Below are 16,676 nucleotides of genomic sequence, written 5' to 3' on the forward strand. Positions count from 1 at the left end.
AATCCCTAGGACAAATTTATAGTTTCCCAATAACTCATCGAGGTTGCACTTGAAGAGGGTCAGCGATGTCCTTTGTCTGACATTTATGGGGAGTCTATTCCAGACACGAGGCAGCTTCTGAGAGACAAACCTGTCTCTCCAGCAGGTTTTGTTAATGTTGCATATTACGTTTAGGCTTTTCGATCAGGTAATGCTCGAGCAGTTAAACTTACGGATATGGAGCATCTCTAGCAGAGCAGGGTCTGAGATTACCTTGTATGCAAGACACAGATCACCTCTGAGCAATCTGTGTGATACCAACTAGAATGATAATGATTTGAGCCTGTCCACATAGGACAGGTGTTAAAATCCATGGATTCTCTTTGTGAGGTATTCCTGTGGCCTTTCCAGCTGGTGCAGGTGTTTAGAGAGGTATATACCAAATGGGGCATTGTACTCAATTATTGTCCTAATGAGGGAGCAGTGCAGAGAGGTAATAATCTCCTTTTTTTCTGGATGCATTCCCTTTACTTATGAGATGAACCAAGTAAAAAGCTTTTCTGACCACTGTCGCTGCATGATGATCAAATGTGAGATTGTTGTCAATCTGTGTACTCAGGTTTATCACCACAGGTTGTGTGCTTAGGGGGTTGCTGTTAATGTGGTAATCAGCAGGGGCCATGTTTTTGTCGAATGATATGATAACACATCTTTTTTGCATTTAACGTAAGGCCGTAACTTTGGCACCAGTCATGTGTTGCTGTGAGACTCTCTTGTAGTATGTTAACATCATTTGGGGAGTCAGTGACAGCACCCAACTTACAGTTGTCCACATACTTGATCAGCCACAGGCCTTTTATCTTAGCCTGGATGTCTGAGAAGTAGATGCCAAACAGTACGGGTCCCAGGAGAGATCTCTGAGGAACACCACTAGTGACACGTCGGCCATCAGAGGTTAAGGCAGCTGTTTTGACCTTGTGGGTCCTATCAGTGAGCCAATTGTCCACCCACCTGATGAGATAGGGATTTATGCCAAGTTGTGTTAGCTTTTCAATGATGCCAGAGTGGAGATTGTCTGAAAGGCTTTGGCCAAGTCAAGGTAAGCTGCATGTACTGACTTTCCCTCATCCAGAGCCTTGGTGACAGTTTCAAAAAAGTCAACCAGGTTCAACAGGCAAGATCTGCCCTTCACGAATCCGAACTGGGTCTGGTCAAGTGCTTGGAGATTTCCTATGTCCTTGTTTATGAGGTCCATAAAAATACACTCCATGACCTTACAGATCAGACTTGTCAAGCTAATGAGCAATAGTTTCCAGGGTCAGTAGTGGCACCACCTTTGTGCAAAGGGATGACAATGGCAGTTCTCCACTCTGCTGGAATGAAGCCTGTACTTAAGCTATGGCTGAATAGGGTGCTCAATGGCGAGGCTAGTTCTTGCTGGAGATGGTGCAGAATACAGCCTGAGATAGTATGAGGTGCCATGGAAGCTGTGTTCTTTGCCTTGGATAGGGCCTTTAACACTTGATCTGTGGAGATGTGAGGTGCGGGACAAGTGTCCAGGATGTCGAATGTGCCTTGGGGGGGGGGGGGCAGGAAGGTGAGGTTTGTGCTGAACCTGTCTGCTAGCAGGTTGGTTAAGTTAACAAGGCCAGTGTAAGTGGTACTATTAAAAACTAATTTGGAACAAACCTGAGCTTTCTCATGGATGTTCCTGATTTAACTGAAAAAGGCTTTGCAGTTGGCCTTTGTTTTGGAGGCTAGTTTTGATTCATAATTGGCTTTGGAGGTTTTCACTAGTGATTTCATTTGCTTGTTGAGGCATAGGCTTATCTATATATCTATCTAGCTGCCTGGAGGCGAGTGTGCAGAATCTGGTAGTTCTGCTGAGACAGTAGAGTAAGGTGTCTGGGGCAGGTGACACATTGTACAGGAGTGGGTACCAGTGTTGGTGAGGCCAGTCTGGAGCAATCAGAATAATTTTTGGGTTGTCCAGTTTGACCTTTAGTAGAACTTTGCAGAGCAGAGGCAGAGGGGGAAAAGCATAGGCCGAAAGGTTTTTCCAGCTGAATGATAGAGCATCCACCTTCCAAGCTTTTTTGTGATAAATTCTTGTGCAGAATTTGTTCAACTGATAGTTCTGGGGTGAGGCAAAAAGATCTATGTCTGGGCTCCCTCATTTGCATGTCAACATGTTGAAAACTTGTGGTTCCAGTTTCATTCGTGTGGTTCCATAACATTTCTGCTTAGTTCGTCTGCCAGAGTATTTAGCTTTCCTGGCAGGAATTGAGCGTGTAGTTGTATCTGACAGGTCAAGGCCGTGTTCCACAATGCCATGGCTAGTCTGCAAAGGGGGTAGGAATGTGTACCCCCCTGCTTATGTGCCACATAACTGTGGTGTTGTCTGTCTATAAGTTGTCCTGGATGAAGGTAGTCCTTGAAGGCTGTCAGTGCATTTTGTACAGCTAGCATCTCTTTCTGACTGATATGTAGGTGCATTTGATTTGGGCTCCATTTGCCCTGAATGCACTTTCCTGCCAGATGAGCCCCCCAAGCATAGTCTGATGTGTCTATAGTCAGGGTTTGGGTGGCAGGGGGTGGAGTGAATGACAGTCCCTTGTTTTGGTGGCAGGCCTCTGCCCACCATAGGAACTCTAGTTGCAGGCAAGGTATAATAGTAATTATTGTTTCCAGGCTGTGACAATGTTGACTCCATAAACTTTTTAAGTACCACTGACGTTTCCTCATATGCAGTCTTGCATATGGAATTAGAAGAATGCAGCAGGCCAAGAACCCCAAGACTTGCAGAATTTGTCCTGCAGATAGCAGGGTTTTTGTGGCCACCTGTTTGAAGTAAGTCGCCAATTGAATTTGCTTTTCTGGCATAAGGTAAGTCGTCTGGGCAGTTGTATTCAAGCTTACACCCAGGAATGTAATCTTTTGAGAGGGTACCAGTTGTGATTTCTTTTCGTTTATGGTGTACCCTAGACAAGTTAGAACTCTTTTTACAAGCGCCAGATGCTTTAGAAGAATGTCCTTGTTTTCTGCCTGAATTAGACAATCGTCCAGGTATGGATATATTTGAATATTTCTTTGCCTGCAAAATGCAATTACTGGTGCCAGGCACTTTCTGAAGACCCTGGGCGCAGTAGATAAGCCAAACGGCAGTGCAGAGAACTGGTAATGCAAGTAGCCTGCTTTGAAGTGGAGGTATCTTCCGCAAGATTCTCTGATTGGGATATGCAGGTAAGCCTCTTTTAAGTCCAGAGTTACCAACCAGGCACCTTTGCCTAGCATAGGTAGTAACTGTTGAAGAGTCAGCATCTTGAATTTTGGAATGTCCAGAAATGTGTTTAGAGTGGATAAGTCCAGAATTGGACACCAAGATTTGTCTTTTCTGGGTACCAGGAAAAGTCTGGAATAGAAACCTTGTCCCTTTTCCTCTTCTGGTACTGGTTGAATAGCCCACATGTTCATGAGGGACAGAACTTGTGTCTGGGCCTCTGCCCACTGATTGGGGGCAGATCTGACCATCTGTTTGGGGTTGGCAACGTGTGGAAATTAAATCTGTATCCCTGGGATACTATATTTAAAACCCATTTGTCCTGGGTAATAAGTTGCCAGTTTTGTGCATGAAGTGCCAGTTTTCCCCCCAAAGGGGTGGCTAAAGGATAAGTGCTTGGTGATTGTAGAGGGAAGTCATTGAGGCTGTTTACCATAGGGAGGTGCCTTGTTGCTTCCAGATTTGGAGGTGGAGGCACCCCATTGTTTTGTTCTAAAAGTTCCTTGTGACTGAAACCTGGAGCCTTTGGAATGTCTTGATTTGACTTGAGCAGCTCTCGAGGGGACTGGAAAGGACCAGTTCTTAGTAGGCCAGTGCCTACTAAATCCTGGAGGTTGCACTTGTAAGAAATCTTTCACAGTTTGCATAGATTTAGCTTTATCTTCCATCTTTTTTTAACACTTCTTCAGCCTTATTACCAAAGAGACGGTCCTGTTGTAAAGGAGCATCCAACAATTTTGCTTTAATGTGGTCAGGCAGAGTTTGCTCTTTGAGCCAAGCATGCCTTCTTAGCACAGATCCAGTTACAGCGGCCTTGCAAGAGGCCTGCAAGGAATCAAAATCACATTGCAAAGTATGTTTTCCAACTTGTTCAGCTGAATGTAATAAATCCTGCAAATCTTTATTTTCCACACAGTCAGAGATTAACATCATTTTCTGTTTAAGTAGTCCCATGATATGCTGTTGATATTTAAGCATATGAAATTGACAATTTAATGCCCCGATTGCCAAGGTTGCAGACGTGTAAACCTTCTTACCCCATCTATCCAGCACCCTGGAATATCTATCAGAAGGGGTAGGATTTTTAGCAGTAGAGGCCTTAATGCCCTTGGGACCCTGAGAAATGGTTTCAGAATCAGCAATAGGATTTTTGAAAAGGAATTTGTGGGAGTCAGAAACCCTGTAGTATCTGTCTGGCTTACAAGGAGCCGGAGGCAGAGAATCAGGAGTCATATTAGATTATGAAAAAACATCAACAACAATGTCTTTAACAGGAGATATAGCCAAAAGCCTATGCTGAGGAAGAAGAAGAAAATCCCTAAGTCTCTTTTTAGTTTCAGAGAAATCCTGACTTTCCCAGTGGAAATGTTCCCTTAAGGCATGTAAAGTTTCCCCAAAAGAAAAATCCTCAGGGGGAGAAGCAGAAGGAATGGAATCTTCTGCATCAGAGTCCTCATAAGTAGGGATAGACAAATCCTGTTCATTAGAAGAGTCAGAAGAAATAGAATCATGTTCAGAAGATTCATAATCAACGTCTTGCCTAGGCCTCTTAGAAGGAGGGGGTTGGCTACCCCTGATCAGAGTAATTAAATCTTCAGCCATTTTGATCATTTGTTTTTTAGGCATAGGGGCCTGCACATGTGGCCCACGCGTCGGATTTTTACACATAGATTTAGATTTTGGCCTCAATTTAGAAGATGGCGTTGGTCTAATATACAAATCTGTAGGCCTGAAAACACCCACAGAAGCCTGTGCCTGCACAGTGGCTCCGGACCCATCTAAGGTAGAGACATCTGCGGGTTCCATAACTGAAGCATTTCACTGCATACGGGATGCTGAAAGGGTCTCAGTAGAGGCCTGTGAATCAGAAGTAGAGGGTATCAGGGGCTGCAAAAGTGCCTCACTGAGTACCCACGACTGACTTAGGAGAAGTGTCATCGTCGGTTTTGGACCTCGACGGTCTGTCTCTGTCTTGTTCTTTGCGTTTTTTAGGTATTCCGGTAGTCGGATTGCTAACTTGATGACATTTCTGGATAATTAAATCTTGAGCCAAAATATTTAGAAGCAAAAATATACTGACGTTTAATCATGCATTGATTAAATTTAGCACAAAACCGACAGCAAGGCACGTTGTGGTCAGGGCCTAGGCAAGGAATACAGTACAAATGAAAATCCTTATGAGGTATTTGCTTCCCACAAGTAATGCAATTATTAACTTTTACTGACATCGGTAAGGAGCAAGAAAAAGTTTCCCCAACGGGGTACTTAGCTTTTAGTTGAAGACTTCTGTTCTGAAACTGGAAAATGAAAATTTCAGGAGTTGGCCGACCGGCACTTGCGAACTGCTTCTGCTTTGGGCACCACGTGGCAAGAAAGACTGATGTAATGGCGTCAGCTGCATGTTTTATACCCCTGACGACCTGACGTCATGGAAGAAGGGACAGCAACCGACGCAGGATGCAAGACTTTGTTAATCAGGCCAACTGAGGGCAACCTGCCAGCAGATTACCCAAATGTAATGACTGCAACAGTGAAACACGAAGAACATCAGAGATTCTCACCATCCAACCAACTACCCTATTCATGGAAGACCTTACCCCTCTACAGACTGGGAAACATACACTGCCTTTATCTCAGAGAAACAGTGTTTTCCGGATTTCATCAACAGATTTTCCTTAAGGTAATAAACATTTAAAAATTCACAAAAGTTATCAGCATTTCTACATCCACTCATTGGTGGCTCCAGGTTCTGTTTCTTGTTCGCGCCTGATATGGCCAGGGAGTATGTCCAAAAATGCAAGGCTAGTCAAGAAAGTCACAGTCAGAAGTTTATTAAAACATCCAGTCCTTTTCCTCTCTCTCTCTGAAAACAAATCAGCAACCTAAACTCATTTACAACTCACTTAAAACAGTATCTGCTGAGTACATGGTCATGCACCTGCTCATCTCAGAGTTAAACCAAGAGTTAGAACTCCCAGACTACTACATCCAATAAAATCAAAGGTAATACTTTGTGTGAACCCAACTTTCCATGTCTTCATCCCACTTTGGGCTTTTCATAAGACATCCATTTACAATATAGTATTTTTCATTTTTCTCCTCCAATAACCTCTAACATTTTTGTCTCTATCTCACATTTTTTCTTCCCCCTCGTATTTTCTTCACTTATTTTTCCTGGTTTTTTTTCTTACTTTTCTCATCTCACCCCATCTTGTCCTACTGTCAGCAAACAGGCTTGCATCTCAACTGTTTTTCAATAGTTCATCTACTCCAATGAATACTTTTTTTTTTTTTTTACCTTTTTCCCGATTAATTTTTCTTTGCAACTTAGTATAATTAATTACAGCTCCAGCATTTCAGTGTTATAAGATAGAATCACAAAATGACATCATATTGCATTGTTTTAAAACTGTATTAACAGCATTATATATCTTTCTTTCTTTTATACGATGTACTGTTTAACTTTTGCAGACTCTGTATTGTTTTATAACTCTTAACATGTGTAATCATTACCGTAAATTCAGTTTATCTACTGAAGCTTTTCACCTGGGCCTCCTTTGAAAAAGGGTCTTTTTCAGGCCTAATCAGACTAACCCAGTAAACAAATGCCAAAAAATAAACATCATTGCTTATACCCCATGATTTGTGATGCATTAACACACAGAGAACACATATAATTAACTAAAAACAAACCAATGTCAGCATCATAAAGGTCCCTGCTTCAAAACTGGCTTTGTTGTGTCTTTCGGCTTTTCCCGGTTGCTTCAAAACTGGCTTTAATCTACAAAATTCACTCATGTCAGAAGCCCAGGTAGAATCTAGTAAAACTATCCACTTATATTCAGCATTTTCAGTTTAATTAATATTACCTTCCCTACAATTCAAATGTGAGGAGGCTGCTGCAAACCAAAAAATACAGAAGGTTGTTGTCAGTTTAGCCAGTGCATTTCTCATTATTTTTGTTTACATCACCCAATTGCTCAGCAATAAGATCCTTCAGTTTATTTGTTTTGCCTACATAAAACTATGTACAGAATTTACATTTAGTCGGATATACCATGCTCATGCTACCACAAACAGCATACCACTTTTACTGCCTTCACTAATTAACAAAACACAACATGTGTTACAGCCAGAATGCGAGTACCTTTTCTGCACCAAATATTGTATGTGAATGTATACATTTACTTCAGATAGATTTAAACACACTGGGACAAGAAGGCAGTATAAAATGCATTACAACTGCATACCATAACAGTACTACTGATCACTGCTGCAGTATTCAATACTGATGGGCTATTTCGCCAAAGTACCATTACAACTGTCCACAGTGCAAACCCCCCCCCCAAAAAAAAAGACTTCCATACAGTCATAGATCAGACATATGACCCAAGTCAGTTGGCATAAGGGCACATAAGTGGACATCTGAATGCAAGACCCTCAAATTATCTCAGTCAACACTACAAAAGGAAGAAAATATAAAAATAATGAAAAACTGGCCAACAGTAAAATAAGAACTTTAATAAACCTCTAGCAACTCGGCATGCAAACCTTTGTGGAGTAAAAGAGCATCATAAAAGACCCTACACACACACACACACACACACACATATATATATATATATATATATATATATATATATATATATATATATATGGGTTCCCTTCAGAAGCTCGAAATACTGAAATCTCAAATTTCAGTATCTCGCGCCCAAGAAGCCAAATCCACAGAAAAGTGAAAGTTCAGAAGTGCAAAATTTAAAACCTCAAATACTGGAGGTTTTGAATTTCGCAATTCTAAAGTTCCGCAGCAGTCATGTCTTCAGGTAAGTATGTGTATGTGTTAAGGGGTTTAGGTAGGGGCTGTGGTGTGTGTCAGTGTGTTTTGCTGCTGTGATTTGTGTATGCAAAGAGAATGTAGCTTGTGTGGTGGTGTTTTCCGTGTGTCTGTATGTAGTGCGACCATGGAGTGAGAATATTTAAGTGGGGGGGTGTGCATGGGAGCTTGCCCCCCTGCTTTCATGTAGTAGACAGATTGTGTGTGTTTGTGTGGAGAATGGTGTGTGTGTGTGTGTGTGTGTGTGTGTGTGTGTGTGTGTGTGTGTGTGTGTGTGTAGTACTACTGCGAAATTCGAAACCTCCAGGATTTGAGGTTTTGAATTTCGTGGTTTTCAGTTTTCGTTGTTGTGTGGATTCGGCTTCTTAGGCTCAAGATACCGAAACTCGAGACGAGATTTCAGTATTTCGAGCTTCAGAAGTGAATACACACACACACACACACACACACACACACACACATATATATATATATATATATATATATATATATATATATATATATATTGATTGCCAAACAAACACATAATCAATTAAACAATAACACAATTATTCAAATTAAATACTACATATTCCACCTGTATTCAGACCCAAAGTGCCATATTTCAAAACATGAATACATTCTTTTTACAATAATTTATTTTTAAGTAACACATTTTCCCCATATTTAACTTTACCCTGTAGACCAAAAGGGTCACCCTGATGATGCACAATTTAAAATGTACGGCAATACAAATATCAACTCTTGTTTTTTAATGTCCCTAATGTGTTCTTGTAGATGTAATTTAAAGGCTCTCTTGCTTTCCACCACATAAAAAAGATTACAGGGACATTTAAGGGCATAAATAATATCCTCTATGTTACAAGTATTATCTACTAATTGGCTTAAATACAATCCCATTAATCTTACAAAAAAACTATAATAAATTGGCAACCTGAACAATCACCACAAGGAAAGGTAGCAAAAAAATGAGGGACTCTTCTACAGACAGAAATAATCCGTAAATGAAAGTACTGTATACCAACATGTCCCTTAGAATTCTACCTCGTTTGTATGAAATAAGGGGAAATCTATATAGTAATGTAGAAAGTTCATGAGAATGATATAAAAAGTTCCAATAATACTTAACCAGGTCAACTAACTTTTCAATAAACACACTATAGGTTGTAACAAAATATAAGCACATAAGCGGACATCTGAATGAATTTAAGACCCTCAGACTCTCTTAACCAGTTGACCTGGAAACACCTGAAGAAAACATATGACAGAAAGAATAAAGGTCAGCTAAGAGGAGAGGAGTATGGAAACATTCCATCCTTGGTCCACTAGAACCAACAAAATAACATTAGAAAAGGGGAAGGAGGGTGGGAAGTGATACTGCAACAGTAATCAGTAGGACCTTTACTGTTATGGTTAGTTTATAAAGAACTGTACTATGTCCTTCCCAGTTCACTGTTGCAGTATTCCAGTACTGATATGTGATTCCCAAGGCTTATCAATTAGACAGGTGGAAGGGCCAGAACAGGGAAGCCAACAATCCAGACAGCAGAGATCTAGCAAAAGAGATTCTAGATCTAGAGGAAGCATCTACCCTGTAGTGCTTGGTGAAAGTTTCTCAGAGGACCAACTGGCTGCCTCTAAAACATCCCTGAATCCATTCCTTTGTAAAAAGCCTCACAGTAAGAAAGTGTTCTAGTGGAATGGGCCTCAACAGGAGAGGATAAGGACTTAGTACGATGAGAGTAACAAAACGTGATGGATTTAGAAATCCACTTGGTAACTGCTTACCCAACTTAGCTTCCTAGAAGGAAACAAACAGCTGATCTGTCTTCCTAATGTCTTTAGTCTTACTGAAATAGAATCATGGCTGTCTGTGTACATCTAAGGAGTGTAAAAATCTTTCACACAATGTTTAGAAATAAAGTGAGCAGAGTCTGCAATAGTCTGGTTAAGAGAGAACCCGTTAACTACTTTAGGCATGAAAGAGGAATTGACTGTAAGAGCTAGCAAGTTGGGATGAATCAGAGAACAATTTTTCCGTGTGGGCAAGTCCACTTTGTAGGGTAATTTGTAATGATGAACTTTGGCCAGATAATGACAAAGGGGGAACCAATTCTACCTTGGCCAAGCAAGATTTTTGGTCTGTCCCTTCTAATCTTAAGCAGAGCCTTCGTGATTAGAGAAAGTGGAAGGAAGGCATAAAGGGACTTACCCTCCCAAGAGAAAGACATGGTGTCCATCCTTCAAGTCTGAGGACAAGGGATCCTGAAACAAAACAGCATGAGCTGTCTGTTGTGAGTAGATGCAAATAGGACTATCTGAATATCCTATTTGTGGACTATGTCCAGGAAGACCTCTATGTTCAACATCCATTTGTGAGGGTCCTCCATGGACTTGCTTAATGAATCTGACAAAACATTGTCCTGAAAAGGAGTGAAAACTGCTTGTAGTGACAGATTTACTTTTACAGTTTGGTCCCAAGCCAAAATAGCCAGTCATCACAGCTGATATGACTTTGTCCTTCCCTGTCTGTTTATATACTACATGACTGTTGAGTTGTCTGTGGAAAGCCTAAGGGGTCCTGGGATTGTACTTTTGAGGACATATCTGTAGAACCTGAAAGAGTGCCCTCATCTCTTTCATACTGATGTGTTCCCTCCTTTGCTTGAGAGTCTGCTGACGCTGAACTGCTAAGAAGTCAGTCCATGCAACCCAAGCTAGATCTGATGCTTCATGTTTCCATATGAAGTTCGTGAATGGGAACAGTGGGATATAGAACAGTAGTCTTCGATTCAGTTGGACCTGCGAGATTCACCAATGTAACGTGTTCTTCTTCTTTCAACTTTTCCCGGTTAGGGGTCGCCACAGCGGATCACCTGTCCGCTCATGATTGGCAGTGGAGTTTTACGGTGTCGAGTTGCCATCCCGGCACCCAACCTTCCACATAAGGCACACACATGCACGCACTCACACCTAGGGCCAATTCAGAGTGTCCAATCCACCTACAGCATGTCTTTGGGATGTGGGAGGAATCCGGAGCACCCGGAAGCCCACGCGACCACAGGGAGGACATGCAGACTCCACACAGAAGGCACTCCAACCGAGGATCAAACCGGAAAACCTCTTGCTGTGAGGTGGCAATGCTAACCGCTGCACCACCGTGGCCATCTGAAATTCACCAATGTAACTATTATTAAAAAAGACAGTAGCGGAATCTGAATATCTAATGGGTGACAATGTTGACAGCAGAGAGACTTTAGGTACCACTGGATCTTTCTTATGTGACGTTTGGCAAAGGGAATTGTGGAGACAGCTTTGGTACCCTGGCTGGATGTCATGTTACCTCAGTGAAATGACTAATACCATGATACATAGTGTTCTCAAGAAAGACCAAGTAAAATATAGCTGTCAGGCAAACACTAGGTTATCTATGAAAGAGATACAATTCTTTTCAGAAAGAGGAACTCTCTGTCACCCACAGACTTTAGCATCAGCCTGAAGAATAAGGCCTTCTGAGATTGGGATCAGCTGAACCATCTGTAAGTTCAACATAAATCTCAGAAAGTGAAAAGGCTCCAGTTCCTTGTTACAATGTCCAGACAGCACATTCTAATGGGGACACAGCTAGCCAATCATCTGGGGAAGCAGACATATTTTTTGTGTAAGGAAAGAAGCTACTACAATGTTTAAGAAATCTGTAAAGAATCATGGTCCAGATGGCAAGACTAAATGTTAGATACTGGAAAAAAATGTTTACATTCCAAGCTGAAATGCAGCATGGTGAATGGGAATATGCAAGTATGTGTTTTGCAAACACATTCACAAGATTTGTAAAACCAGCTCAAATTCTAATGGATACTAAGGAGCCTAATGCCCTGAATCCCATACTGGAACTTGTGACTGCTCATACAGATCTCCAATTCCTTCTTGAGTACAAGAATTGACAGGCTGCATTTAAAGTTTATTCCTTACATGACGTATTAAACGCCACATTTTGTATTAAGGTGGCAAGGGCAGCATTCTAAGCAAAGGGTATCCTTTAGTGCTCTATATGCCTTGCACAAGTCTCTTCTAAGATGATGTTAAGACACAAAAAAGACAGAGAGAGAGAGAGAGAGCAATACACTGTAGTCTTTTACTGTAGCACACTCCTTAAAGCCCTTCAATTCTCTTTGTGAGGAATGTAATTTTTTCATTTATTCCATACGGCATGTGAGCACAATACAGAACAGCATAGAGGAAACTATAACTGATCTAATAACCATGTAAAGGGCATAATTACTTCTTTGTCATGAGAATTAGGTTAGCAAATCCCTATGTGTTCCAGACAGCAGCTATATGGGAGTCATCTACAAGAACTCCAAGATCTTTTACTGTTCTGTCAACGTCTAGCTGTTGCCTATACATATTTTTACATTATAAGCAAGATCATTCCAAATGGATCAGTGGTGTAATATTAAATGCAGTCTGAAAGGAAGTATGCCAGAAAGGTTTAAGACCATGATTTCAAGTCTGCAAATTTGGTAATTAGACAATGGAGTCAGATTTCATCCATAAATCACATGAGAAAGCAGAGAGACCCAGACCTTAATCATCTTTAATTTCTTATAAAGAATGAACTGTTGGCTATATGACCTTTTGGGAACCAGTAATAAAACAAGGGTAAAATAACTATGTGTTCTTCAAAGAAAAGTAAGTCTACAGTTTCATCAGGCTCTGTAAACTGTATCTATTGTTGCAACAAAAGATGGCAGGTGCTCCCACATACTGTAGCAAAACTATTAACACACTGCCCTCTGGCTCTAGGTTGTCTCTCTCTTCCAGAAGCTGGATTGGCAGGCATTTGATTTTATCATTCTGTATGCTAGAACATGAATATTCACAGGAATGGATATATGTAAAAGTAATTACTTGAAGTTTCCTCACAGTACACAACCACTTGTGGGTGGGATAGAAGACCCATGGAGATTTTTTTATACAACTGTGAATGTTCAAAGTTGTTGAAGTAATAGCACAATCTTATGTAGGATGCCTAGTCAGATACATTTAAGTTCAATTTTCAAATCCAGAAACTGTTAATGTGCTCATTATTTCTGCTTATTTATTTTTGACAAGAAACATAATTAGATGCACTTCATTCACATACAAGTTTTGAAAAAGACATGTAAACCTAATGGACAGAAGAAGCAAGCAACAAGATAAGGATGTGGACAGCAAGAAAAAAAATAATAAAATAAAAAAACAGAGATTACCTCAAGATCACTGTCATCCAGAGTACTCTCAGCAGTGAGGTCTGGGTTGCTGGCTTTATCCAACAATTCAATAGCTACCATACGGTTCAACGGCTGAGTCAAGAAGGGATGCTGAAAAACATACCATAGAAACATCTTTCAAAATATGGCTAAATAATTCATGCTTACAGACTTTTAGTAAAGTAAAATAAAAATATCTTAGAATTGAATCACACAGTTTTAGTACAGTTGTGAAACAATGCTTTGTAAGTGTAAAATTATCTTCCTACACACGCAATTAACTTGTATATGGATTATGCAATAATCCATAACACAGGTGTGAGATATGCTGGCATTTGCTCATGCTGGGAAAGGCTTATTTATGGCAGCAAAGCTTGGGTGACTGAACTGTCCGGCCACAAGTGAGTATATTCAGCCATAGCCTACATATTGCTGCCACAAAGTAATTGTTATTTTGCAACTGTGCAGAAAGAGTGCAACAAATATTATTCATCTCATTAATACTTAAAACATATGAACCAGGGATAATAGCATTCAATCTCAGAAGGTTCGGGAAATAATCACACTGGTATCTACTCAGGCTACCCATAATAACACATAACTGTAAAACATTTATTTCAACCTTTGAGGTGTTGAGACCTGCTGTCAACATACTATTTTTTTCTCTTCTGAAAAATACTTAAAATGTTGTTAAATTGGCAGTAGTGTGCAGATAAAACTGTTGCTATTTCAAAAATAAGATTTTTTTTTTGTTGATTGTTGTTGAATAATGAAGGCAATTTGTGGAGATGTGGGTTTGGAAACAACACCCTACTATCAGTACGACTCCCTTCTAAATACCTATATGGAGCAAAAGAAACTTCTTATCTAGGAGAGGAGCGGAATTAACCAGAAAGTACTGTTATCACTTTGTGAACTACTGAGCTTTGTGGAACATGCAATGCAACAAATCATAGTTCAGTTAATTGTTTATCAAGTGATGTTTATTTTATCAGGTTATTTTAAGCAGGCCATATTTTATATGATGAAAGTGCTGCTGGTCAGTACTTCTCTAAGCAAATTGTAATTATTTATACATTTTGGAATGGAATATATACTGTATGGTAACTGAGTCAGTATATTACTAGCTATTTAATAAAAGCTAAATTTGAAAACAGACTTCCTCATTATTTCTGCCACTGCCAGAAGACAACACAGACTCCTTAGCCATGATGTCTGTACTAGGAGGTTCTATAATGATGTACTTAAATGGTTTGCCAACGCTGCCAGCTCAAGCTCTACATACTGATTATGGAATTACTTTATGTACAGTGGCAAGAGGACATTTACTTGTATTAGTCTATATCACTGACTGGGTCTGAGCTGCTAAGATAATGTAGAAACAAGTGGTCCTTTTAGTGGGCAGGACCTAGGTACATTAATTCTACGTAGAAAGTATTGAACATACACCATTCTTTGGGGACAAATAGCAGTGGTCAAGAAAGTTACTAGTTATTTACTCTGCAGACTGGAAATTTAGGCCACAAGCATAACTGTTTGAAATTTGAAGAGGGAGATTTATATCACTGTTGACCAGAATTACATGACTTCTGGTGGTGTGGGTTTACCCCACTTATCTGTTAATCCTAAACTGGTGTGCAGTCATGTTTGTTACTAGACTGTAAGAAGCAGCTGTAGAGTGAGTACAAATTACAATCCTCACCTACTTTTGAATGCTGCAATGGCAGGATATTTGTAACTGTTGTCTGTGACTTAGTTTTGGCAACAACTATTTCCTATGGTGTCAAAAGTCAGGACTGGTAAAGTAAATGGATTCAGTCACTATAGCAGTATGCATAGTATAGTATGGAGCCACTCAGTCCAAAGCCAAACAGTTTAAAGAGACAACTTGTGTTGTCACTTTGTCTATTGTCATAAATTCAAATTCTGAACAATGATTCAAGTTATGTCCATGAGAGCTGGCATGGAAGTGCAGACTGAAAAAGCTTCCTTCCATTTGCAGAAGTGAAGACCTGTTGATAGCCTTACTGGAGACCAAGGTATTCCTAGAATGGTATGGTGACTGCCTGGCAATTTCTGTACAGATTTAAATTTAAGCAGAATAAACTACTGGCTATGAGATGACAGTATGAGCTGGAAAGGCTGGCGATAAAGAGTCTGAGCATGAAGATGGAAAGGGAGAAGAAAGGAAGAGGGGGATATGAACAGGAATGCAAGGGAATGAGAATAGACAGAGGCAGATGGAAACTGACAGAGAGAGAAAACAAAATATGGTGTGGGGAGAAAAAGGGAGAGAGAATGAGAAAAGAGATGTCAATATAAAAAGGAATTTTAGGTTAGTATTCCATGAGTTTCGGTATGAAAATTATATCTGTTAGTGCACAGATCCAGTTCAAACAGGCAGTTCAGCAGGGAGCTTAAATTACAATTATGTATTTTTTTCTTACTTGGAAAACAGCAGTTAATGAAAAAAATGTCTTGGTGTAAATAGTAATATATCAAGACAACTGATATGTTCAAAGTTATGCTACCACTTACTTAAACTAGAGCATCTAGTGACCACTTACAAACAGCTTATGTGAGTGGCAGGGAAGAAGCTTAGCAGTATTTTACAAAATTTTGAGTTAAAATGGGTGGGCATTAACAGGATATCACAAGACTGACTTAGAATAGTTAGCCAACAACATGATACCTAAAGCAAAAATTTCTCCAAGACTTGGAACAGGTATTAGCTCAACTATTGTGCGGTGAATGTACACTCAGTAGTCTTGCTAGGGCAGAGTACACTCATTTAATGGCTGGTGAGGAAAACAACTTTCAATAAATGTTTCTTCAGGCTGTACCTAGAAAATATCTTTTCTCTTTCTCCCATCATGGAAAGGCACAGGATGTGTAGTTCCAAACCACGGTCCAGAAGAATGAGCAAGTTAGTCTCTGTAATTACCACCAACCCATCCAGCACCATACAGAGAAGACACCGCTCTTACAAAACCTAATACAAATGCCTCCATCATACTAGGCCATCAGAGTAAGCATCTTACCATATTTCAAAGCAATGATAACAGTCAAGATGCCATGTTTTCATTTTGAAACCAATTTTCATTCTAAGCCTTTATCTCTGTATATTAGATTTCATAGGTTTTGCTTCACTAAGGAATTCACACAAGATTCAGTATCTGTTTAAGCAGAACAAAACATCAAAATGATCAGAAAGAAAGCATGAAGAAAGGGATGGATGGAGGATGCTAATACTGTAAAGACAGAAATTAAGCATATAGCTATCAGTCCCTACAGGAACCATGAATTACTGGAAATTCAAAACAAACCA

At 40.1% G+C, this 16,676-nt stretch overlaps 1 protein-coding gene across 2 annotated transcripts in view; it reads right to left on the minus strand.

Moving 5' to 3' along the window:
* LOC122805364 (mitogen-activated protein kinase kinase kinase kinase 2-like) overlaps window positions 1–16,676 on the minus strand; it is a 1,562,336-nt gene that overhangs the window by 758,217 nt on the left and 787,443 nt on the right. For both annotated transcript variants that reach the window (XM_044075456.1, XM_044075455.1), the window contains exon 12: window positions 13,349–13,459. In XM_044075456.1, the coding sequence (XP_043931391.1) occupies window positions 13,349–13,459 (111 nt within the window). The remainder of the gene's footprint in view (window positions 1–13,348; window positions 13,460–16,676) is intronic.

Source organism: Protopterus annectens, chromosome 6.part1 (genome assembly GCF_019279795.1).
Source record: "Protopterus annectens isolate FY-2018-M chromosome 6.part1, PAN1.0, whole genome shotgun sequence".
In the NCBI taxonomy this organism is placed as follows: Eukaryota; Metazoa; Chordata; order Ceratodontiformes; family Protopteridae; genus Protopterus; species Protopterus annectens.